Here is a 24687-nt window from a genome sequence, read left to right on the forward strand (position 1 = left end):
CTTCAAAAAGGTATTATGCATGTACATATATGCCTATAAGTCCATCCGTAAAGTATTTTACACTGAAGGCATTCTCCCTATTCCCATTTATGTGAGCTAGTTGGTGTCTTCCTTTCTCCTTCTCTCTCCTCCCTCTCTTTCTCTTTCTCGGTGTTTGTGTGTGTAACTCCACTTCTTTATTGTCGGTATTATTGAACTTATTAAGAAAAACAGTGTTGTCATGAGCAGTCGTGTACATGGATACTTTGAAATATATCGGGAACTTTCTCTAAAGATTTAATGTTAGAAAGGAAACCAAAGAAATAGACTTTCCTGTGAGGTAACGATGTCTTCATGAGTGTAAACTTTTAGAGGCTTTCCTTTTTTTAAAATTGTTTAATGTTTATTTATTTTTGAGAGAGAGAGATTGACAGAGTGTCAGCAGGGGAGGGGCAGAGAGAGAGACACACACAGAATATGAAGCAGACTCTAGGTTCTGAGCTCTCAACAAAGAGCCCAACCTGGGGCTCAAATTCATGAACCAGGAGGACAGGACTTGAGAGGAATTCGGATGCTCAACCAATGGGCCACCCAGGTGCCCCCAGAGGCTTTTCTCTAAAATATTACTGCTTTGGAAATGAAGCTAAACTAAAATGCTTCCTAACAGCTGTTCATAATTCTAATATAATAACGAAATTTTGGTTGCTATTCACATCAAATAATGCTTCTCAACATTAGCTGTAAATTATAATCATCTGGAGAAATTTAAAAACAATAACAATGCGCAGGTTCCAGTCCTGATGAATTAAATCAAAATCTGTAGGGATGGGACTCAGGCTGTAGGTTCCTAGGTTCTTCTAATGTGCATTTACTGTTGAGAATTTGTGACGTAAAAGTCAAGTCATTAACATCGTTTATCAATAAGTTTGAAAACAAGAATGGCAGCAATAAAGGTACAAGAACTTTACGGAATTTATTTTCTTCTCTACTAGCAAAATGGGGGGAGCATGATAGTAATGTAAAGAACAGAAACACACTGGAGAGAACCTCAGACACTGCCAGTACAGGACTTTGGTAAATGTTAGTCATTTTCTCTGAGCAGATACTCCTTTTTTTCAACTCTTTGAATGCTGGTTCCTTATACAGAGGAGGAAAGGGTCCATATCTGTCTGCACTCTTTCCCATTGTTATTCATGGGTCCAAGGAAGCTGAGATGGGCATCTGAGCTTCTTTAATCAGTGGTTCTCTACAAGAAGGTTAGGAATCATCTCTCTGTAGCAGAACTGATATGTAGCAACGTCCATCAGAAGAGATGAGTAGGCTTCTGTCAAGGTAGATGTGGCAGGGTAGATAGAATGAAACCTGAAGCTAGGTTAAGTAATTGGGTTCTTGTTCAATAAATTGCCTGTTTGTGCTGTGTAATGAAAGACCTTTGGTGCAGTGGATGTCTGAATCCAAATACTCTTCGGATTTTCTGATGGAAAAAGAGATAAGGGTGAAAGGGATTTAATTTAGAACTATTGAAAACCTTTAAAGAGATTAGAAAAAATTGGCAAATGCACTTTCTTTTTTAAAATCAGGATTCTTTGTTACTTGTCAGCGCTGGTTATTTACTTTTTCAATTGACAATAAGACTTATTTGTTGGTTTTGTTTTTGTTGCTTTTAGTTTTTCTCCCATCAATTTGCCATCATTAAGGGACCTTTAAGATTCAGATTATGAAGAAGATAATGGAGAAATTGTTTTCTCCCAGCCCATGTACCCTAAACCTGAATTTAGGAAGTATTAACTTTCAGGATTTCATTGGAATGTCACATCAGAATTGTAGGCACTGCATCGGTGCATAGACTAGACCTCATGTCTTGATTCAAGTGATATTTTTTCCCCCATAAAGTCAGACCTCACTCACGTGCCTAAGCTTCTATTTAAAAAAAAAAATTCTTCAAAGAATACACTTTAAAAATATATCTCATTAAAAAATTCATGTGAACAATCAGAGCAGTGTGGATATGTAATAGTGGGTAGAATTTGGTGAAATATATTTTTTTTTTTTAATTTTTTTTTTCAACGTTTATTTCTTCTTGGGACAGAGAGAGACAGAGCATGAACGGGGGAGGGGCAGAGAGAAAGGGAGACACAGAATCGGAAACAGGCTCCAGGCTCTGAGCCATCAGCCCAGAGCCCGACGCGGGGCTCGAACTCACGGACCGTGAGATCGTGACCTGGCTGAAGTCGGAGGCTTAACCGACTGCGCCACCCAGGCGCCCCAAGAATTTGGTGAAATATATTAATCTCAACAATAAAACCATTCATGCTTTGGGCTTTTTAAAGCATTGTCCCAGATAATTTTAATAAGCAATTATTTGAATGGATTTACTTTCTAAGGGATAAAAAAAAAAAAATGTGTCCAAGAAATGAGAAATAAAATGGTCTCTTTCTTTTCATTCCACTCGTTTAACACTTGAAAAAATAAAAGGCTTTATTGGAGGAAAAATTTAGGGATACACAACTAGAAGAGGAAAGGGATTCACAACTCAGAAGGAAAAAAAAATGTTGACTGGATAAGATCTGTATTGAAATTCCCTTCAATATATGGTACATTCATAGTGTTTTGATACTTGGGACAAATCCCAGGCGTCGCATCCCCTCAGACGCTTTGTTTCACATCTCTGTGTCATACTCTCTAACCCTCCCTTCACTAGGTGATCTACGTATCCATACTTCATCTATTCTTGTTCTTTCCTCAGTTTTCCCTCTCCTTCTTTCTCTTCTCTGGAGGAACATGTATCTAATCTCCAGGATCATATTGGGAGTCAGAATTCTAACAAATAAGTGCTTATTGAAAGTAACTTCTCTTTAGGGTTGCCTAGCATGCCACATGAAACAGCAGAACTAGGAAGTAAGAACACTGAGTTGAAGCAAAAGTTCAGCTGAAAAATTTGTTAAGTCTTGGCAGCTTCTAAGCCCTGTAGAGATCCATTTTCTTTTAGCAGAGGGTCAAAGGCAGAACAGGTGATCCAGAGCTGCACTGAAGATGGGAGTGTCTCCTGATGAAACATATCACTCTCAGACTCTGGGAGGCTGTCATGTGAGAGGCTGAATTAGAAATACTTTCAAAGAGACAACTGTCTTCTAGAGAGTAACCCTCCTTTTAAAAAAATTCAGGAGTTGGACTTCCCATTTATCTTTAAATGAGGAAGGAGACCTTCTCCATTTTCCCTAACTCTTGACTTCATTTTAGAACTGACAAGTTTAAACAAGATGAGAATCAGATTGCTTCTGCTTATCTCATGCTTTCAGCTCTAGCCGACAATGTAATTAATGTTGCTGTAGGAAAAACCAAAAGCGTTCTTGAGGAGAACTTTTTCCTCTCTGCTTTTTGCAGGCATCATTCTTGAGAGAGTAGGTTGTCTTTTTGACATACTACTGAGGGAGGTATAACACGCAGATGTCCTTGATGATTTTTTTGCATGTCTGTTGATTTGTAAGTTAAGCCCAGACTACTTTTGTCTTCTTATCTTTTTATGGTGCACAGAAGTTATTAATTACCATACTGTTAAAAAAAGTAGCATCCAAAACAAAAAATTATCCATACATATGCACACAGTTTCTTTTGCTGGCCTTCCCTACAACATATGATTTTCCTTAGCATGTTGGTGTTTTAATCCGTTTCTGGGGAAATTTGCTATAGAAAAGTACTAGAGTTATACTGATAGCTATCGGGTGTCTTTTATAACTAGTTCCCTCAGTTCAAGGTTACATTTTCTTACCTACACTGTCAACATTGTTTTTCAACATCATTCCTACAAATTCCAGTAGACTTCCCATCTTCTCTTGCAAGTCAGGTTTTCTCCTCAGAATCCTTCAATTTCTCTCTCTTAGTTACCAAATCAATTGTGAACGCTTTATTCTGGCACTCAGTTGTCTATAGCTAGACCCATATTTGAGTACCTATCCTGACAGTTTTATGTGCTTCAATTTCTGGTCTCTAATTAAATTATATACATGAGAATACTCAGAACTCGCCCATAATATTTAGTCCGCATGGACTGCTTTTATAATCCATCTTTCTACTGTGATTCTACTCACTTATCAAGACCAAATTTAAATGCCATTTCATCCATAACTTTTTTCTCTTCATTTATACTTTTTTCTCAGCACCCTTGCCCACCATCTGCTACCACCATGGGGACATACCATAATTAATGGCTATTTTTTTTTATGTTTGTTCCTATGCTATTGTGAATGCACAATACCTTGTGATATATGTATTCATATGTGTATCTGTCTGCCTTATAAGAACCTCAGTATAGGAATATACCTATATCTATACAGTAGCATATAGAAATATACACCACTTAACTCTTTGTTGGTCTGTGAAATGGTTTACCTACTTGTTATAGAGAATATATACAGTTTTTTCTTACATTTATTTTTTAAAGGACAGACTATATTATTATGAAAAAAATGTGTTAAGAATTCGTGGATCTTTTCTGTAGATAAACTTACATTCTATCAAGAGAAGTCAACGCCTATTTTCAAAGGCAGAAAATTTTCTTTTTTTCTTGGTAGCAATAATGGGAAACACTTTAACCTCCTGTTTTTTAGTCCAAAGTGGAATGGTGTTATTTATCATGCATTGATTTGTTGTCTCTGAACTGACAAAGTAGGTGGTTTGGCTATTTACAGTCAGTGTAAGATGGTATATATGTTCAAGGATGCAGGTGAGTACCATTAGAATAAGTCCTTTGGGACGGCTAGTTATGTAGCAAAAGGAATATATCATACAAGTAATTAAGGATGCAAAAGAAGAATAGTATAGAAAGATATGATGGCTTTAAACATAAGTTGTCTTCTAATGAAGCTGATGTCAATCCAACCATTCTTTAGAGAAATCTATGTAGGATAAAGTTCTAAAATTTTCATTTTGTGATCATAATTGTATTTTGAAGTGATTTCTATTTATAATGGGAATCAATATTTGATCTAGTGGATCCTCAGTATCATCCTCAGTATGATAGGATTGTTTAGGCATTTGTAAATTGGGAAAACTGAGGAATATAACAGACATGAATCCCTCACTTTCATTTTCAGTTTTTATGAAATAAAACATATATTTATGCATTATATTTATACTTAATATTATATTCAATGTTTACTGTAAAGTTATTGTAAGTAAATTTTTTTCCTGTTATAAATAAAGGGATATGTAGTTGATAACTTATGTAGAGTATTCAGTGAAAATACTTAACAAAATGGTCTTAGTGCATATATTCTGCATACAATTAAAAACTTCTGTTTGTATGAAATGAGAATATCCCAGGATTCATATCGGATGGCTGTAAACTACCTACTTAATGTTATGTGATTTTTCCATAAGAAGCTTATTTGGTGTTTCTTTCTTTACAGAAATATCTTTATTTTAATATATTTTATTATAATAAAATTTATATGCTAACACTTAATAATAATATTCCTAATAAATTACTCACGCCGCCAATGCCACCTCGCCACCACCGCCGCTATGACTCTCTAGCGTGTAGTTCTGAACTCTGTTTCTTGGTAAAACTGCGAGGTAGGAATTGTTTGTTGGCTTTGAAACCAGGGGCGGATCAAGATGAGTGCTTGACACTTTGGTAATGATGTCATTTAGGAAAAGGCATCGGGTTTCTTTCTTAGTTTCTAGTCAATTTGGAAGGCTTAGCTCTATCACTGTCATTTTCTGGTGACATGACTGAGTGTGTTTGCTGAGCCTCAGAGGCTGTGCCACATGAAAGGGTACTGGGGCGGGCGGCCCTCAATCCTCCACCTTCCTTGTCGGGCGCCGGTTTGCTCTGCTGCCCAGTGACAGTCCTGGATGTGAGCAGTGTCCCCCCTCTGCCTTGTCCTCAAGACTGCTACATCAAGGCCTGTAGAGGGTGGGGACTTGAGGGCCACAGTCCCAGCCCTGGGGACCTTGGCCGTGGGGCCAGTGCTGGGGTTCAGTCAGGGTCTGGCTGGCTTCAGCTGTCCTTATGCGTCCTCATGGCCAGCGCACCTGTGACAGGTGTGTGCTGTCTGTAATTTGGTTGGGGTGATGATATATGGAAATGTCCAATAGCTTGCTTTTAATGTAAGCTGTTCAGCAAGATTTTCCTATCTTACGGAAAGCCTTTTTGCTGATGCTATTAGAGTAATCGCCGATAGACCAAGTTTTGAATTCTGTGGCAAAATCCCAGAGAGAGGACGTGAACGTGCTCAGGTCTCTGCTCATCCCTCAGCTTTTACTTAAAAGGACCTGGCTGTCACTTCTTGTTCCTATTTACATCTGATTTCTCCCAAAGCGGGGGAGTTGGAGATGGAGAGAGGGAGCTGCGGTGTTCTTAGAACGTGCACCTGTTGGGGCAGCTGGGAGGCTTCGTCGGTTAAGCGTCCAATTCTTGGTTTCGGCTTAGGTCATGATCTCATGGTTCGCGAGTTCAGGCCCCACGTCAGGCTCTGTGATGACAGCGTGGAGTCTGCATGGGATTCTGTCTCTCTCCTGCTCACACACACATTCTCTTTCTCAGAATAAAACAACAGAAACAGAAAGCAAGCATGTGTCGTGCTCAAGAGGAAGCTCCAGGTTTGGCAGGCTTCTCACTGTAAGGTCTGAAACTTTCCTCAAAGAGTCATTAAAAACCATTTGTGAAGCTGAAGAGCCTGGTTTGGTTGCTTGCCACTCAGTTTTAGCCTCTTGACAGGAATCCGGTTTTCGCTGGCATCTTAGTGGTTCAAATTCGACAGATTCTATTTTTTTTCCCTTTCAGGCAGATTTCAAACTGATGTGTGATAACGCGATGACCTACAACAGACCAGACACCGTGTACTACAAGTAGACCAAGAAGATCCTTCACGCAGGCTTTAAGATGAGCAAAGAAACCCGTGGCAACAGGGAGCCACAGAGACGTGAGTTCCCCTCTGTCTCGATGCCTACACAGAGCCCCACCCCCACTGACTGACATGCTTCCACCAGTCCATCACTGGCAGTGGCGCGGAGCTTCTGCTCTAGGGTACACATCCCAGGCCACCCTCCCCTCCAGGTGCTCTCTCTCTCTCTCTCTCTCTGCTCCTGCGCCAGCTGGAACGTCTCCTTTAGGGTTGGTGGAAAGTGCTGGATCTGTTGATCTAAGTGTGGGTGTCTGATGGATTGCAGCCCAGCCAGCCTGTGATTTGTTTTACGTGGCTGCCTCACTGAGTCCGGACAGGACGTCTTGGCCATCCAGAGTGGCTTCCCAGATCTGTCCCACGAGCCAGGTTGCATGTGTCACGCATCTAGGACCAGTGCCTTGTACCTGATCGGCCTGTAGGTGAGGTGAGGGCCACTGTGCCCTCTGGCCCGTCCCCCTCTGCCAGCCCCGAGTGCTCCCAGCCAGTCGGCCGCGCCTGTGGTGCTGACTCCCACCTACACCTCCCGCGGTAGCGCCATGGGAGCCCACTGTTAGGCCAGGCGAGGCTGCGGATGTCCACATCCAACCCATCGCCATGGTGCCTCGGCTGTGAGGCAGAGGTAAAGGCCTGCTGCTCTGTCCTTTTTGATTCTAGGAGCGGCTGTTAGCTCTGAAGCACAGCATGTCGTTTATGCAGGACATGGATTTTTCTCAGCAGGCAGATCTTCTGGGCAACGAAGACACAGCTTTTGAGGAGCTCGTTCCTGAAGCAGCACCTGTACAAGTTGAAACTGCCAAGGAATCCAAAAGGAAGTAGAGAAGTTATCAGGTATCGGGAAACGCACCTCAGGAATGTGAGTGAGGGTGAGCCTGTGCTGGTGCCCGTGTCTGTGGAGTAGCTCGTGGACCCCCCCCCACCCCACCCCACCTGCTGGAAGGAGCCTGGTCCCCAGAGGCTGCGTGTGAGCTCTGGTCTCAGGTGTTTCCAGGCAGCTGGCCGGCAACCTGGACCAGCCGGGCCTTGAAACGCTAACGGACCTGGGGGCACAAGGGCTGGACCGCCCCTGCCAGCCATACGCAGGCTCTGTTCCAGGTGTGACACTGCTGTTCCCATATGTGTGTTGCAGGGATTGTTGGCCCTTCACTATGAAGAAGTTCCCTCCTATGCAGGACACCTGTTGGTGGCCTGGCTTGGCTGTCCCTGAGCGGGGGACATAGCTGTGCTGTGTTAGGCAAGTGACACGCTTTGGGGGGGGGGCTTCATTCTCATCATACCCGGCCCCCCAACTCCTGCAGCCATCCACCCTGGGCCGGTGGGGGGGGCTTCTTGCAGGCTTGGGATCCGCAGGCAGAATTTGCTCCCACAGCTCCTTGGATGGAATCTGTCCATATGCTTCTGGAACCTTCCACAAGAGAGACCACATCCCTTGGGTGCTGCACCCAGCAACCCTTGGCTGTTCAAATAAAGCTCTTCTCTGTGTGGGGTCTGAGGCCACCTGCCGAAGCCTCGGGATGCCCCTTTTGCCTCATGACCTGTGCTCCCAGCTCACCCTTGTTTCTGGTGTCTCCACGCTCCATGGAGCTTTGCCTCTTTTTCCAACGGTGCCTCGAATGGCATTGTGAGTAGTGAGGTTGCCGTCAGGTTGCTCTTAGATCGACTCAGGTGTGCAGCTGAGACACGAGACACCTCCAGCGGCCGTTTGGGTCTCCCTTGCTGTTCGTGGAGGCCTCGCGTATTGCTGCAGTTACAGCCATGAGGACAGGGTCAAGGAGTACTTCGTGCCCCTGCTCCCAGCCCATGGTGACCTTGGGGAGTGGTAGGGACTGACCGTGGTGAGGTGGGAGCAGCACGTGCCCCGGTGACGTGTGTGGTGTTCTTGCCTCGCAGCTGCACATTTGAGCCGGAAGGAAATGCCTGCAGCCTGACTGACAGCACGGCAGAGGAGCACGTGCTGGCCGTGGTGGAGCACGCAGCTGACGAGGCTCGGGACAGGATCAGCCGGCTCTCACAGGGGGCAAGGTAGCGTCAGGGGTGTCTGGGCAGAGCTCGTGTCCCGCAGGCTCTCTTTGGGTCCTGTCACCAGCTCCATCTCTGGGGTGCCTCGCGAGCAGGACCCTCCCAGAAGTGGTGTGTGTTACGGGGTCGCTGCAGGCAGGCTCGCCCCGTAGTGGGGATGTTGCCCACCGGCGGATGGACGTCAGGCCTGCCAGTCATCTGTGCTGCAGCCTCCCTCTTCTCCTGGTTGCTTGTGTCTCTGTACGCCTCTGCAGGACCTACACGAGGCACAGGCAGAGCGCGGGGGCTCCTGGCTGTCCTCCAACAGCTCCTTGTCCAACAACTCCCCCTCCAATAGGGACCAGCACCACCTGGGTAAGGTGGCCCCGGGACTTTGTGGGCTGCTCCCTCTGCAGGGTGCCCCTGCCCCTGGGGCGCTGAGAACGCCCTCTAGTCGGGCAGCTGCACGGGGCTGAAGCGTGTGAGTGGCAGTCACTTGGGGTTAGGAATCGTGGGGAGTGGCCGTGAGACATGGCCGGCCCTGTGTCATGAGGAGCCCCAGCTGGCTACACCCCAGGGACCTTGGAAGGGGCAGAACGAGCCTCAGACGCTGAGTTCAACTCGGGGAACGTTTGTTTCTTTCTGCCATTCCCGTTTTTAGTCCTAACACAGAGTGTCAACGAGTGTGTCGATCTTCCGGGGCCCTGAGGGGAGAGCAGGTGGCCTGGGGCCTTCTGTGTTTACTGAGACAGAGCGGGCAGGTGTGTGGGCCCCACCGGGATTTCAGTCCCACGAGGAAGGGAACCAAACGCTTCCTGGCTCCTTGAATTTACTCCCTTACTTCCCCATGCTGCTGTTGCAGTTCCCAGATAGAAGGTCAGGCTCACGAAATACGTCTTGACGTTGTGGGCTCGGGGGTGCTCGTCCATGGTGGAGGTTTGGCTGAGTAACAAGCGGGCTGTATGGCTGAGTTGTGGTTTCACTAACCGCCGTCACTAGGACACGTTTTCGGCCCGGTGTGAACCGCGACGTGTGTGTGGATCCACTGTGTGAACACCTGTCTTTCCCACAATTGCAGAAGTCCTTCTGGCCTCAGCATCGGGGAGCAGCCAGAGGTGACCCACGACCCATACGAATTTCTTCAGTTTCCAGAACCTGCAGCCTCTGCAAAGAGCTAGCCTTGTAGATAGACTTCCGTTAGTTTTTTATTTTTTTATTTGTGTGTACAGAGTTTTTGTCGTGAGACAGAGACTTTCGTTTTGTCCCCTCTGGCGTGCGGGAAGCAGCCCCGGGGAGGTGGGGAGGTGTCTCTGGCATCATGTCAGCCACACGCGGATCCCGTGTTTCTGTGGGTAGCCCCGTGAATCCTGGACAGTGGACAGCACACATACAGGTGTGTGACCGGGTGGGGTTGAGCCGTTGTGCTTTGTCTCTTGAGCTTTGAGGGGTCTGTAAAGCTCCTCTCTGTGGCTGGCCGGGACATACCATCCTGCCCCAGCTTCCTTCCCGAGCACCCCCTGGGAGGCAAGAGATGCCCACGTTGAGGGTCCTGTGTGCTGTTTGCCCTGCCCGCCCTCCCCGCCGTCCCCACATTTCCGAAGCAGGTCATGGTGGGGCCGCGCCCTCCCGGCCTGGGATAGGCCCTGTGCTGGGCGAGGCCTGCCTTCTGCTGGAAGCTGACACTGCCCCCTGACGACAGTGATGTGCTGTGTCCATAGACTTTTTTAATCTGGATGTGTTTACTGGATGCTTGTTTACATTTGCAAAATGTAGAGATCTCAATAAAATACAGAGCGATTGCATGTAATTGTTTGCAGCCCCATAGGTGTCCACTTCTTTGTTTGTTTTTTTTTTAATTTTCTTCAACGTCTATATTTGAGAGAGAGCACAAGAGAGGGAGGGGCCGAGAGAGAGGGAGACACAGAAACGGAAGCAGCTCCAGGCTCCGAGCTGCCAGCTAAGAGCCCGACATGGGGCTGGAACTTACAAACCGTGGGATCATGACCTGAGCCGCAGTCGGACGCTCAACCACCCTGAGCCCCCCAGGCGCCCCTGTAAGTGTCCACTTCCAAGTGACTTTTCAGCAAGAACCTTTGTCACAGGAGGTCAGCAGCGTCCGTTCCGGCTGCTCACCCTCTCGCGTTTACTCTGTGTCTGGCCCCGTTCTCCGCCCGCAGTGTGTCTCTCTTACCCACCCTACACAACTTCCAGGTGGCTTCCTTTTTGAAAACAGAATTGGAAGGGCGCCTGGGCGGCTCTGTCGTTTAAGCGTCCCACTCTTGATCTTGGCTCTGGTCATGATCTCCCGGTTCGTGGGTTCAAGCCCCATGTCGAGCTCTGTGCTGACAGTGCGGAGCCTGCTTGGGAGTCTCTCTTTCCCCCTCTGCTCCTCCCCTACTTGTACGCACATGCGCACACTTCTTTCTCTCTCAAAATCAATAAACTTCAAAATATTCAAACAAAACAAGATTGGCGCTTCTGTCACCTCACAGGGCAGAGTGAATCCTGGGGGAAGGGGGTATGTGTGACGGAGGCAGTGGACAGCACGACGTCCCCCGGCCCACAAGTGCCACGGGGTGGGCCAGCCCTGCTGGCCACTGCCTGCTGCACTGGTAGGGCGCCTTGGGAACCTCAGGAGAAGGGGAGCAAAACATTGCATAGCTGAGGTGTCAGGAAGCCGTGGCAGGTGCCAGCAAAGGAGCAAGTCCCCAGGAGGACAGACCCCAAGGTCAGGCTGCTCCTTCCTGGGTGTGTCACACACAGCCGTGAAGGGGGGACCTGGGGCTTGGGGCGCCTCCCTGGGCTTGCTGCCCCGGGAAGCTGGCAGGATCCAGGTCAGAACCCACAGGTGCTCTTGGTGGTCAGAATAACTGGGGGCAGGTGGCCTGAGAGGGGGAGGGTCCCTCAGAGCCACAGTGGCCACGTGTCAGCCACGGATGCATGGGAGCACCACAGTACCTCAACCATGCTGTTGACTCTCCAGGAAGGGGCTGTGTGGGCAGACAGTGCCAGGTGATGGGGGTCCATCTTGCTGCCTTTTCTGTGGGAAGCCACACTCCAAACAAGACCAGTGAGGTGGAGAGTGTGCACATGTCTGAGTGTTGCACGCTTGTGCAGTCTCGTATGTGCATCTGTGTGCACATGAGTACATGTGACATGTGAGCATACGTGTGAGCACGTGTGTGCAACATGTTTATTCTGGTGCACGGGTGTGCACATTGTGCTAGTGCATGTGTGAGCACATGTGTGAGCATGTGTGTGAGTCAATGTCCGTACACGTGTGAGCACATGTGTTGGCGTGTGTGTGTTGGTGCCTGTGTGTGTGCACGTGAGTGCCAGCGCCTACCTGTCCCGCACTCCACCTCGCTCCTCCGCCATCCCTGCCCCCAGCCCCAGTGCTGACCCTTTGGGGGTTGGCTGCTTAGGTGTGTGCGCAGCGGGATTGCAGCAGGCCCGTTAACAGAGCTTGTGAATGACCTTCCTGTCAGGCAGGTTGAGGATCACACTCGGTGGAGTGCTCTGTGCACCCTAAAACTAGGGGGGAGTCTGTGTTGAGGGAAGGGGACACTGGACTGCAGTAGAGGGGACAAGAGTGGGTTGCAGAGTGGGGCCCACAGAGTGGGGCCCACAGCACAGAGTGGGGCCCATTAGAATTTTAGGGCATGCAGTTGTGCGTGGGAAAAGTCCTGGTTGTCCCGGGCGGGGGTTACGGCTCTGGTTTTTAGTCTGTTTCTTAGTGTTGTAGCTTCAGAAGTTTTTCTCTTGGAGCGAAGATGTCTCTTTTGGAGGCACATTTCTCATAGGTGTGAGTGGCTGAGGTCACCGTGGCTCCAGGTCAGCCAGGAGGCCCGACCACCTGCAGATTCGGGGGACCCCTGGGGTAGTGCCTCCCCTGCCCCACTCCCTGGTGCCTCTTTCAGGGTCTGCCGAGTGGAGGGGTTGAGGCCACAGGCCCCAGAAAAAACCCCAGCGAGGGGCCACCAGCCTGCACACGGGCGTATCTGGGGAAGCCCGTTCTATGCAGAAGGCCGACACCTTGCTCGTCTTCATTTACCGAAAAGCACTTTCAAGCGCTGTAAAGACTAAACTTTGCCGCAGCTTGAGCTCTGCCAGTGGGAGTGGTGGCCTCACAGCCAACACTCACATGCCGTGTCAGACGTGGCGGCTCAAAAGTGAGTGCACTGTGGGAGGCCTGCACTCTGGTGGGTGCCCTGCCCTGAACTTGAACTGTGTTCAGTTACTGGCATCTCCCACCATCCGTGGTCTGCTGTGCCGATGGCTGGGCTCTTGGGGGTCTGAGACCCTGGTCAAGCAGCCTGTCTTCTGCCCTGGGTCTCTGGTGGCATGTTGGCCTGGCCTGGGGTAGCGCTGTGGACAGTGGTGACCGGCAGGCCTGGGCACAGGATTCCCTGGGATGTGGTTCCAGGTGGAGGTTAGCACGCAGAGCTGTGCGGGCCCCAGCCCGGGGCTGCCCACAGGCGGGTACTGGTATGCAGGGCCCATAAGGGGCAGCCGCTCTCCCCTCCCCCGCCCGGCCACCGGCCTCCAGCACCCTCATTCCCTGCGGCCCCTCATCCTGGGCCCCATCTCCTCTCGCCCGCCTGTGGTCAGACAAAGCTGCCAGGATCAGCGTCCCTGTCATCCCCAGGGACTCTTTGCTCCTGAAGATCGCTCCGCATGGTGTGTTGGGCCAAAGGGTTATGTGTTGGGGACGTGGAAGCCCAGGTAGTCAGGCTGGATGTAGGAATGACCCAGACCAGCAGTTGGCCCCACCCCGGCCACGGGGGCCTTCTCTGCAGGGTGTCCCCAGCTGGCTGTTGGGGCCCCGGGCCTTCTCTACAGGGTGTCTGTAGCTGGACCCGCCCTGCCCCCCGTTGGCTGTGGGGGCCCCAGGGTGGGGCCGGCCCTGGCTTTATGAGGCGCCTTGGGCTCCATCATTGCCACGGCAACTGGGCCTTTGTTGTTTCTCAGGCCTGGGCCAAGTGAGACTGTGATCCAGGAAGGAAGTGGAGCGGGTTCTGTCTCCCAGTGAGGTAGGTGTCTCCTGCTTCTACTGTGACCAGAGAACTCAGAAGCACAACCTGTGCGCATCCCCAAGCAAGACACAGAATGAAATAATGATTCAGGGGCTGTCAGGACCTGTGTCAGGTTTCAGAAGGTCACGTTTGCCAGGCTGTGATATCATAAACACGCAGGTGTGCCCAGGACGCCCTGTTCAGAGAGCATGGTGTGACGGTGTCTGTCTGGCAGGGGGCAGGGTCACCGTCCACAGTCACACTGGGCCAGTGCAGCAGCCTCTGCTCGAAGCTTCTGTGAGTCGGCCATGTTTGTGTTGGGGACGTGGAGGTGACGATGGTCTTGTGGGAGCATTGCGGCTCCAACACATCTCACACCAAAACCTGGACTAAATCCTTAGGAGTAACGAAAAACGAATGTCAGGAACTGAGCTTGGGCTAAGAGGGGACCCAGGCCCCACCGAGTCTGCCCAAGAGGGAGATCGTTAGGTTCCCTTCCTGCAGGCTGAATCCAGAGGAACAGTCCTGGCATTTGCGGAAGGAGTAGACGGGGGACTGGCTCAGATCTGGTGGGGGTAGGGGGGTGGTTAGGAGGTCGTCTAGGGAGTGACACCGGCACAGGCTCCAAAGGCAAGAGATGGCCATTAGCGGAGGGGGTGGGGAACGACGTGGCTCCAGGCCGAGGAAATAGCACGAGAAATGTGAGGAACGAGAAATGAGTCAAGAAATCTTGTGTGCCTATGCTGTGTGTGTGTGTGTGTGTGTGTGTTTGTGGTGTGTGTCTATGTTGCATGTGTGTCTTGTGTGTGTGCTGTACATGTGGTGCATGTGTATGTCTCTGTGGTGTGTGTTCCACGTGTGTATGCGCTCTATGGTGTATGTGTGTGGTATGTCACGTATGTGGTATGTGTGGTGTGTTGCGTGTGCACGTGTGTTCCGTGTGTGGTGTGTGAGCGTGAGCATGTGGATGGACGTGTCCGCACGGGTGTCTTGTGCACACGCGGAGCCCACGTTAACTGTGCCCTCTGGTCTAGGCAGGAGTCAGGAGCCCATGCGTTTGTTGGTAACTGTGTATTTGTCCCGGTGAGAACTGCTGGAATCTTCTGAGACTGAAAAACCGAACCAGAAGATCCAAGGGGGTGTTCGAGCCGAACACCTGCCCTGCCATGGGGCCCGGGGCGAGGCCCCTGCTACCACCTGCAGCTGTTCTCTCCAGACCCCCCCGGCTCGCATGACTGCAGAGCCCGCGGGGCCCGACTTTGGTGGTGCCCACCGCAGCCACTCCTGGTGACTGGGTAAGTGTGCACCTCCCGCCGCGGCTGCTTGGGCAGTGTGCGTGGTTGTGACCTCACACTCATGGCGCTGTGGTCCTGCCCCAGGGACCAAGGCTGCGCTCACCCTCTGCGGAGTGTTGCTCTTGGTGCCGCTTTGAGATTGGCTGCAGGGAAGCTTTCGGGGGGCCTCCGAGGAGTGCTGCTGTGGTGCCCCCACACGTGCACTCTCAGTCCCATGTTCCCGTGACACTTTGGCTGTCTTTGTTCGGGTTCAAAGTACTTTCAGAACTTGAAAACTCGCTCTGTTTCAAGTTTTACCAAATCCAACGCCAGCTGCAACCTCAGTGTTTCCACATGTCAGTGATACCATTTCTGTCCTGGGAAGCCCCGTAGGATGTGGCCCACCCTTGCCTTCCATGGGCTCCTGGGCTGACATGCGCCCTCCCGTGCCTTCCCTGTGCCCTCGTGTCCCCTACGCACCCCCTCGCTCCTTCGACAAGATAAGTGCTGTCTCCACTGCCATCCTCCATGGCACTTCCAATTTCTCCCACATCCCTGCTTCACCTCCCTGTGCCAAGGTCTGTGGTTACACCCTAGAGCCCACCTCCCCGTTAGTGGGGTTTGGTTTTCAGAAGCATCCTTTCCATTGGCCGGTACTTCCATCCAAATGTTGTTTTCGTGCGGGAATTGTGTCGTTTGTAACACAGGGTGCCTTTCTGTGCTCCAACCCCCGGGGTGCTGGCCTCGCCGTCCATGTGGGATGGTCTCTGTGGTCCCCCAGGGGTCTCACTGATCAGGTGAGCCCTGCCTGGCCCCACACCCCGAGAAGAGTGGCAGAAATCCGCCCTAATGAGGCAAAGTCCCCAGGACCCTCGGCTCTGCCGGGGGCGGCTGTGATGTGGCTCACCTTCTCCAACAGACTGACACCTGGCCAGAAGTGGCCACGGCTCCCTCCCAGCCCCTCAGCTCAACCTGGGTGTCCCCAGAGTGCCCAGAGACCCCAGAAGCCCCTTGGTCAGCAGGCCTTTGTCCTGGAGCAGGAACGTCCTCAAGGGAAACTTGCAGAAGATTCCCTGAGGATTTCAGCACACAGAAGTGTTGCGTGGTCATAGGGTCTGCTTTTCCTGCAACCTTTTCCTCGGTGTCCCTGGGGGTGGGGGTGGCCCTCCACCCGTCTTGCAGATGGATCTGTGCAGCCGGAGCCAGAGAGGGGCCCTGCGGGAAGCCAGCAGGAAACAGGCCTCGCCCCGCCGCTGGTCCAGAGTGAATGGCTGGTCGTGGCCCCTGCACACCTTCCAGGTGGTGCTCTGGACCATACTGTTCATCTTGGCCTTCGCCAACTTCTGTATCTTCGTCCCCTTGCTGCCACCCAACTGGAACTCTATCATGTATGGTGTATCCTTCACTGTGGGAGCAGTGCCTGCTGTCCCAGGGAGGCTCCCCGCGGGCCCTGCCCCAGATCTGGCTCGGGGCGCTGCCATGCCTACCAGCCCCCCACACCTGAGTCACCCACGGGTCCGCACCCTATTCTGCGACCCCACTCCCCCTCTTTACCCCCGACACCCGCCATGGCCACGCTGCCTGAAATCTTACGTTTTTTCTCTGTGTGGCTCACTGGCTTGGGGCTGGGGCTAAAAGCACAGGAGTGTCTGCTGCTTGCCTGCTGTCAGTGCAGGGAGAGCACGCCTGGGGTCCAGGGTCTTTGGGGTGAGGCAGGCAGCCTGGACGACAGGAAAGGGTCGCAGAAGGGTCACAGGGATGGCTCGGAAACTGAAGGCTGAGTCCCAGGGATTCACATGGCGTTCGTTCTCAGGGTCTGGGGTGCCCCATGCGGGCCCCACTTGTCTGCAGGTCTGCAGTGGGCTGGGTCAGGCTGGCTGGTGGGGGAACCACGCCAGGGGTGCAAGGAAGACACCGATTATAACCGTGTCCCTTCTTGCAACAAGTGAGTCTGGTGACGGGTGTTGGCCGGGCCTGGAGTGGCCGAGGCCAGAGAGAAAACCTGCCGGCTGCTAGGAGCCACACAGTGGGGACTGTGAACCCCGTGGTGGCCTGGAAAGGAGGTTCCAGACATGTCACCAGAGTAGGCTTCAGGCCAGGTGGGCAGGCATCAGGGACGCACTTGGGGCTGACGCACAGGCCCCGAGGAGGGAGGGCAGGGTCTCCGTTGCACCTCCAGAAGACAAAGCAGAGGAGGCGGACCCCTGGTTCCCTGCTGACCTCAGAGGCCAGCTTCCCCCACCGCCCTGCCCCTGTGAAGGGCCCAGAGGGTCCCTGTGCTGAGGGACTGGCCTCTGATGTGACCCATCTTAGTCCCAGGGCCTGCGCCGTGGCCAGGCAAAACCCCTGGTTAGGTTAGCCTCAGTGACTGCAGGGCTGGTGGCGGGCGGTGGGAGCTCTGGGGGGCGCCTCACCCCTTCCTGCCGCAGAACCTGAAGGACCCGAAAGGAAGGTCAGGAGGGCCTGTGTCCTGGGCTGGTGGAGCTGTGTTCACCAAACACAGATTGTCTCTAAGGGGATGAGGCCTCGAGGGCAGGGCCTGGCCTTCTGCATCTGGAGACCTCCTACCCTGTCCCTTTTACTTCTTGTTATTCTCTGCAACCTGAGAGACACCCATAACCCGGGCATCTGAATGTGGGGGCAGAACTTTGGTGTGGTGCCCACCTGCTGACACTTCTCAGCCAAGTGGCTGATGGTGTGAACGGCCAGGCAAAACGCGGTGGCCTTTTGCTCACCCGTGTCACTCCCACGGGAGACCTGTCATGAACCCGTGTTCGTGCTTAAGGGGGCTTGCCTACCACAAGGCGGGGGGCTGCCCCTCTGTTCCTGGGGGACACGTTCTGGGAGTGGCCTGGCCACAGCACCTGCAGGGTTGGGACATGTGGGGAAAATCAGGCTCAGGTCAGGGGCCTTGCTGCCTCCAGTTTGAGGCTATAGTGCAGACCACGCTGCCCCTACAATTTCTCCAAGGGCCCCAACGCCTCAGTCCCTCCCCCATACTTTGCCTGCCTATTTCTGATGCGACAGAGGAAGGGGCCTTCCTGTTGCACCTCTTGTCCTGGGCTGGACCCCTCTGCTCAGGACCTGCTCCCACTGCCCCAGTAACCACACAAACAGTGCTTGCCTCCAGCCAGTGCCTCAGGCTTCAGGGAATAGGTGCAGGGAGATGGCATACCAGCACTGTGTTGGTGTCTCCAGCTGTGATGGCAAAGCCTGACCAGACCCCTGACCACCCGGCCACAGTCCCATACCCTGAATGGGACAGCAGAGCAGGGGAGGCTCAGGCCTTACCCAGCCCTGCAGGGTCCGGTGGCCACAGGAAGGGCCTTGGTGTCACCACAACCCTTATGTGGCACTGAGGGATCTGGTCAGTCTCCTGCCCCCGTGCAGGTCCCCCAGGGCCCGGCTGGTTCTCAGCCACCCTTCCACTCACCCCTGGCCTGGGCACCAGCTTGGGCTGATCCTCGTGGCCCTCAGCTCATTCTCATCTGCCCTCCTCCTGCCCTCTTCCCCCAGCAGGGCTGGGTCCCCATCGCCTCCATGCCTTCATCTGGCAGCCTGAGCCCTGGGTCTGCACGTGGTGCCTAGAGGCTGGAGGGCGAGGGAGGAATGAGCGATTTGGGCCAGAAGCAGCCTCCCACTCAGGCTAGTGCATTGTGGAGGCAGGACCCCGCCTGTCAGCTCCAGGCTGCTCAGAGGCGGAAGCAGAGGCTGCTGGCAAGTCTGAGGAGGACCCCCCGAGGGGGCTTCCCGCAGGCCTGAGCAGTAGCCCCAGCCCCCTGCTCCGAACCCCCACCCCTGTCAAATCCCGGCAGAACCCCGTGCACCCATGGCCTCGCCTCCCAGGCTGGGTCATTTCCCCCAACCACACCCGGGAACCCAACCTGTAAACCCTGAACCCTCCCATTCAGCACTGGTCCTGGGAAGCAGGGCAGGGCTGACAGGGAGGCGGCTTCCACCTCTTCTGTTTGGTTTCCAAGGGGACAGACAGTGTGTTGGTCCCGAAGGGGAGGATGAGGGTGGGAGCCCGGGGACTGGTTTTACCCTGGGTGCCACGGCGGGAGTGGGTGCCAGAGAGCCTGAGGGGCCTAGGGGCGAGGAGAGACAAGATGGGACCCAGACAGACTGTGCAGACTGGCCGTGTGAGCCCTCCCTGCTCCCCTCCTTCATTTTTTGATGATACACTGTCTTCTTCCCCCGACGCACGTGCTCTGAGCATCTCTGCTGCCCAAAGAACCCCCACGACTTCGGCACCCAGCGTGGTGGCCGCTGGCCCCTGAAGGCCTTCCCTTGCTGCCTCGGTGAAGCGCGGGGTCCACACCCTCAGGCCGTAAGCAGGCGCCTCCAGGGTCCTGCTTCTAGTTTGAGCGGGCACCTTCGCCGTGTTGACCAGGCCTGCCTGCACGTTCCTTGACACACTCACGCCCAGGTGACTGGTGGGCTTTTCTGTTTCCACCTCGTGGTCCACTTGCTTGCTGTTTGCATCGATCCTGCTGAAACCAACGTACGGCTCAAGAACTACTTGGAGCCCGTACCCACTTTTGACCCATCCAAACACATGCGTGTCATCGAGAACCAATATTGCCACCTGTGTGAGGTCACCGTGTAAGTGCCCAGGGTGTGGGAGCAGGCAGCCCCGAGGGCACGGCCCCTGCCGTGTGGACCCGTCCCCTCTCCGTGCTGTGCACAGGCAGGTCCTGCCCCGGCCTTTCTGTTTTCACGCAGCTGACCGGTGCTGCTTTCCTTGAATGACCAGCAGTGGCCCTGAGACACGCAGGACCCCTCACCCATCTAAGGGCTCAGATGAGTCCCAGCGCCCCCACCGGAACCCCACCTGGGCTAGTCGGAGCCCTGAGGGCTCAGCAGGCAGCCTGGGAGGGAGGCCTGTGGCTCAGGATGGGAGCTGGTGGCACAGTGTGGCAGGCGTGTCTGAGGGAAGATAACCCCCCTGGGGCCTGGTCTTCCCTGCCACCTGTCTCTCCTTTCTGACCCTGTCTTCCTCCCACACATGCTGCTAACGGGCTGCTCATGTGAATTCTTCCTTCTAGGAGCCAGAAGGCTAAACACTGTAGGGCCTGCAACAAGTGTGTCTTTGACTTTGACCACCATTGCAAATGGCTTAACAACTGTGTAGGGGGCAGGAATTACAGGTGAGGGGCTGGAGGGGGAGGTCCGGGAGGGAGGGGCAGAGTCCTGGGGGAGGGAGAGGGAGACCAAGCAGGGAAGAGGGAAAAGGGCATTGCAGGGGCCGGGGGTGGGGAAGGGAGGAGGGACCTCGAAGTGGGGAGGGGTGAGGTCCTGGTGGAGAGAGAGGAGGTCCTTGGCAGGGGGGAGGGGTGGGGTGCTAGGGAAGGAGAAAGTGAAAGGACTGGGGGAGGGAGGGGGATTGGTCAGGGGGAGGGGTGAGGGGGCCCGGAGAGAGGGGTCCTGCAGGCTGGGGGCCTCATGGGTAAGAGGGTGGGGGCCACAGGCAGTGGGGGGAGTCACGTGCTGTCCCCAGCACAGCGGTCCTTAACGTCTTTCTGTTCTCCTTGTCTGGCTCTGAAATGTGTTGGCCTGGAGCCCCTTCCGAATGTGGAGGCCCAGCCCCATCCAGAGGGGCTCAGGCTGAGCTGACTTGTCCTTGACCCGCTGGCCTGGACCCGGGCGCTTTCTCCTGGGAGGCCGTCAGAGCACAGAGGATGTGGGCCGAGGCTGCACTGGGAGCAGGTGTTCAGTCCTGCACGGGCTTTGCCAGGACCCCATGTGCTAGGGCCCAGGCTGTGAGTGGCCAAGAAAGGCGCAGGGGCTCCCCCAGCTAGTTCAGAGTGGCCTTTGCCGGCTCATGGCGCTGCAAGGGGTTCCACTGCTCACCCACCACTCATAACAGGTGTGCTCCGTGCAGCCTGGTCATGGAGCGTCATGGTCTGTGCTCTGTGCAGCCCAGTCCAGGTGCGTGGTGGTCTGTGCTCCGGGCAGCCTGGTCCAGGAGGGTTGTGCTCCATGCAGCCAGACAGGAGGGTTATGCTCCGGGCAGCCAATGGTCCAGGAGGGTTGTGGTCTGTGCTCTGGGAAGCCCGGTCCAGGAGCGTCGTGGTCTGTGCTCCGGGCAGCCTGGTTCAGGAGGGCCATGCTCCGTGCAGCCCAGTCAAGAAATGCTCCATTGTTCAGGCTTCAAAAGCGTTGCTGCTTTGAGCAGAAGGAAATGCAAAGCTGTCATCATTAGAAAAGTCAAATGAGAACTGGGGGCCTGGGAGCCCTCATGTCGCCCTCTCCACTACAGAGGAGGAGCCCCAGGCCAGCTGGAGTGGGGGGGGGGCTGCCTCCTCACGGTAGCAGGGCTCTCTTCTCTCCCCCAGATGCTCCTCTTAAGGTCTTGGTGCCACAGGCTGGTCGCCTTGAGGTCTGGTCGGCTGTCTGGGATGGGCGAGGGTGTGTGGCCCTGCCACTGAGGAGGACCAAGCTGACCGGGCCCCACAGGGCACACAGGGTGGAGTTCCGAGGTCCTGACAGTGGCCTCCGGGCACAAAAGGCTGCAGAAGTTCCTGGTGGGGACGGCTGGGCCCCAGGAGCCCTCCTATCCACTGGGCAGTGGCAGCAGCAAGGAGTGTGTGCAGAAGTGAGGGAGGGCACCATGTGCGCGGGGGTCTTGGTGAGGGCATGGCCACCCCTGTCCACGTGGAGTCCCGGACTCCCTCCTGTCCCTTCCACCGTCAGGCAGAGAAAGCAAGAGGAAATGACTACATTTACAAGACGAGTTGGCCAAAACAGTTGGCAAAGTGTGATAAGCTCCTGAGACGACGTGCCTTCACAGGGGAAGTGCCCGGAATGGGTGCTGAGGCACCATAGACACAGGAGTCAGAGACGACAGCGACGTTTCTGGCCCCGAACATGCAGTTGGACAGGCTTTGGCCCTCACCCTGCCGGGAGGGCCGCCTCTGGCCTGGTGCCAGCAGCACCGGATGGCCGAGGGCCTTCTGCTGCGGGGTGGGCCCGTCGGCTGGAACAGCTGCACCGCACACCACAGGCTCCCTGGGAACCAGAGCCAGGTGTGGGGCCAGGTTTGTGCCCCCTGCACCTCGGGGACACACAGCACACGTGCCCTCCAGGGCCTTTGACAAGGGGCCACAATGCAGGCTGCCCTCCACATCCACATGACCCTTTGAGGACATTCTCGTTTTAGCTCTCTGCCTAAAGATGTGTTAAAAAAAAACAAAAACAAACCTCAAGATGTTCTGGAAAAGAATAATGGAGTCAGATAAATTTCACTGGATAAAAGACACTGCTGAAGATTGAAAATGCTAAAGAAACAGTTTCCTTAAATATCACCACGGTAGAAAGCCCAAAGGAAGACCTTGCAGCAGGAGATTATTCCAAGAATTGCTGACCAGAATTTAATTTTTTGATGGTTAGATTGTTCTCTGTGTCCTGAGCACAGGCAAGAGGACAGGAGTGATTCTGGTCTAATGCCAAAGCACAAGATGTCACTTGTGCACACAAGTGTGCACAGGCCCCGGGAGGGTGTGTGGAGATGATGCACTGTGGGCCGCTGGCCGGCCAGACGCCCGTCCCAGCATCCCTGTTTCCCCGACCTGCTGGGCTTCCATGCTTCTGGATGGAAGCACAGCACCCAGGATCCCGTGCAACATGGGGGGCAGGGGTGGTGGTCCCGATCCTGACCCGGTGGAGCCCTGGTGAGCAGTGGCGGTGTGTGGAGGAAGCTGCAGGCAGCCCGACCCGCCTGGAGCCTCCGTGTACCCACCTGGGAGCCAGGCCAGGCCCTTCTCACTGCCACGTGGGGGTGGGAGGGGGGCACAGAAACTGGTGGTGCCCTCAAGGCGTCCCCTGGGCATCTCGGGTGCCAGGAGACAGGAAGAAGGCTGGGCCTTGGGTTTGGGGTCAGGGGCACCTTGCCCAGCCCTGAGTCTGGCTCTGCCCCCCGCAGATATTTCTTCAGCTCCCTGATTTCTGCCTCGGCCAGCCTGCTCTGCCTGATCACCATCCTGCTATATGTCTTCATCCAGTACTCAGTCAACCCAGAGGTGCTGCGCCCTCATCCCCTCTATGAAGGTACGGCGTGGGGGGGGGGGGCTCCTCTCTGGCGTTGCTTTCTCTTGGGTCACTCGTGGTGGTAGCCTCTCCCTCCAGCTGTCTTTCAGGGAAAGCTCTCCATCTGGGGGACGTCAGTCTGGCCCGCCCCTAGCTGGGTGAGCTGTGGGGCCGGGCGGGAGGGCAGCAGTCCCCCAGGGACCAGAAGGCAGGTTTGGGGCCCCGTGCCCATCACCCAGTAGTTGGTCTTGGCAGGGAGCAGGGTGGGGCAGGAGGGCAGGGCTGCCTGGGGAAGGTGCTGGGTGGTGTGTGGCTGCAGGTGTCTGCTGAGCGGCTCCAGGAACCTGGCCTTGGGAACACATGTGCCTCAAAGGTCTGTCCATCACTGCGCAACCCCGGGCCTGTGACCGTGACCTTATTTGGAGAGAGGGTCCTCCCAGATGTGATTAAGGATCCTGAGATGATCATGGGTTACCTGGCAATGTGTGGGATCCTGGATCCAGTGAAAACATCCTTATAAGAGACTGGAGGGACATGGCCACAAGCCAAGGGGTGCCTGGAGCCCCAGAAGCTGGAAGATCCAAGGACAGATCCTCCCCCATGGCCTCGGAGGGAGATGGGCCCTGCAACACCCTGACTTCGGGGCTTCATCTCTGCTGTTGAAACTGCCTGGTCTATGGCCATCAGTCACAGCAGCCCTGGACACTGACACAGGGAGAACCCCAAGCGGAGCACCTCATGTGTCTGTCCTGAGTGTTTGGGGACCTCAGCCCTCAGGGTTCAGAGCAAAGCTTCCTTTCCCGGTCCAGGCCTCTCTCCAGAGCACGTCACGGCCATGCCCTCTTCCTGGAAGGGCACCATGCCCTGTGCACCTTCATCCCAAGGCCTTCAGTGCACCTGGGCTGGATGAGCCCTGGTGGGATGGGCCATCTGACCTTGCACCTGCTCCAGAGTGCATCCTGGCTATTTCCATGGTAAAAGGGAACAGTGGGAGTCTCAGCGAGACCCGGCCCTGCTCAGCGGGAAGAGCCGGCTGCGCTCTGCACACAGCCAGCTGGAGGCCTCCGCCTGCCATCCTTCCTGACATTCTCCACACATGGCCTGAGCAGAGGGGCTGGCCGGTGACCGCTGCCTCAGGACAGTCACCGGTGGGCACTGGGGATTCCCTGCGAAGGTCCTCCCGGCCACGGGGCCTCTCATTGCCCCAACACACTCTGAAATGCGGCTCGCACATGGTAAGAAGCAGCCTCAGCGCACCCGAGTTCCATAGCACATGTCCTTACTTCCTCCCAATGTGGGCGTCGGCTGGGCCCTCGCTGCCACGCGCTGGCAGAACAGAGGGCAGCCTGGTCTCCGAAGGTGCTTCTCTCTGGGAACTTGCTCGCTCCAGAACCATCGTGGATGTGCTGCACATGAATGCCTGATGACTGAGGCAATCTCCTGGGTTTGCTGTTCCAGAAGATTCCATGGGGCTGCTTACCCGCCAGT

At 54.1% G+C, this 24687-nt stretch overlaps 1 protein-coding gene and 2 long non-coding RNA genes across 3 annotated transcripts in view; 2 read left to right on the forward strand and 1 right to left on the reverse strand.

Annotated features, from left to right (window-relative positions):
- Positions 1-24687, reverse strand: part of LOC147583412 (uncharacterized) — a 380385-nt gene that overhangs the window by 315265 nt on the left and 40433 nt on the right. The window lies entirely within an intron of this gene.
- Positions 1-24687, forward strand: part of LOC147583421 (uncharacterized) — a 192158-nt gene that overhangs the window by 47356 nt on the left and 120115 nt on the right. The window lies entirely within an intron of this gene.
- On the forward strand, positions 16325-24623 carry LOC147583423 (putative palmitoyltransferase ZDHHC11B). Its single transcript, XM_086680443.1, has 5 exons — positions 16325-16566; positions 19601-19776; positions 20220-20321; positions 23096-23220; positions 24151-24623. Exons 1-5 carry the CDS (start codon positions 16354-16356, stop codon positions 24621-24623), a joined length of 1089 nt encoding a protein of 362 aa, XP_086536569.1. The 5' UTR covers positions 16325-16353.

Source organism: Puma concolor, chromosome A2 (genome assembly GCF_028749965.1).
Source record: "Puma concolor isolate L17-30 chromosome A2, mPumCon1.1.hap2, whole genome shotgun sequence".
In the NCBI taxonomy this organism is placed as follows: Eukaryota; Metazoa; Chordata; class Mammalia; order Carnivora; family Felidae; genus Puma; species Puma concolor.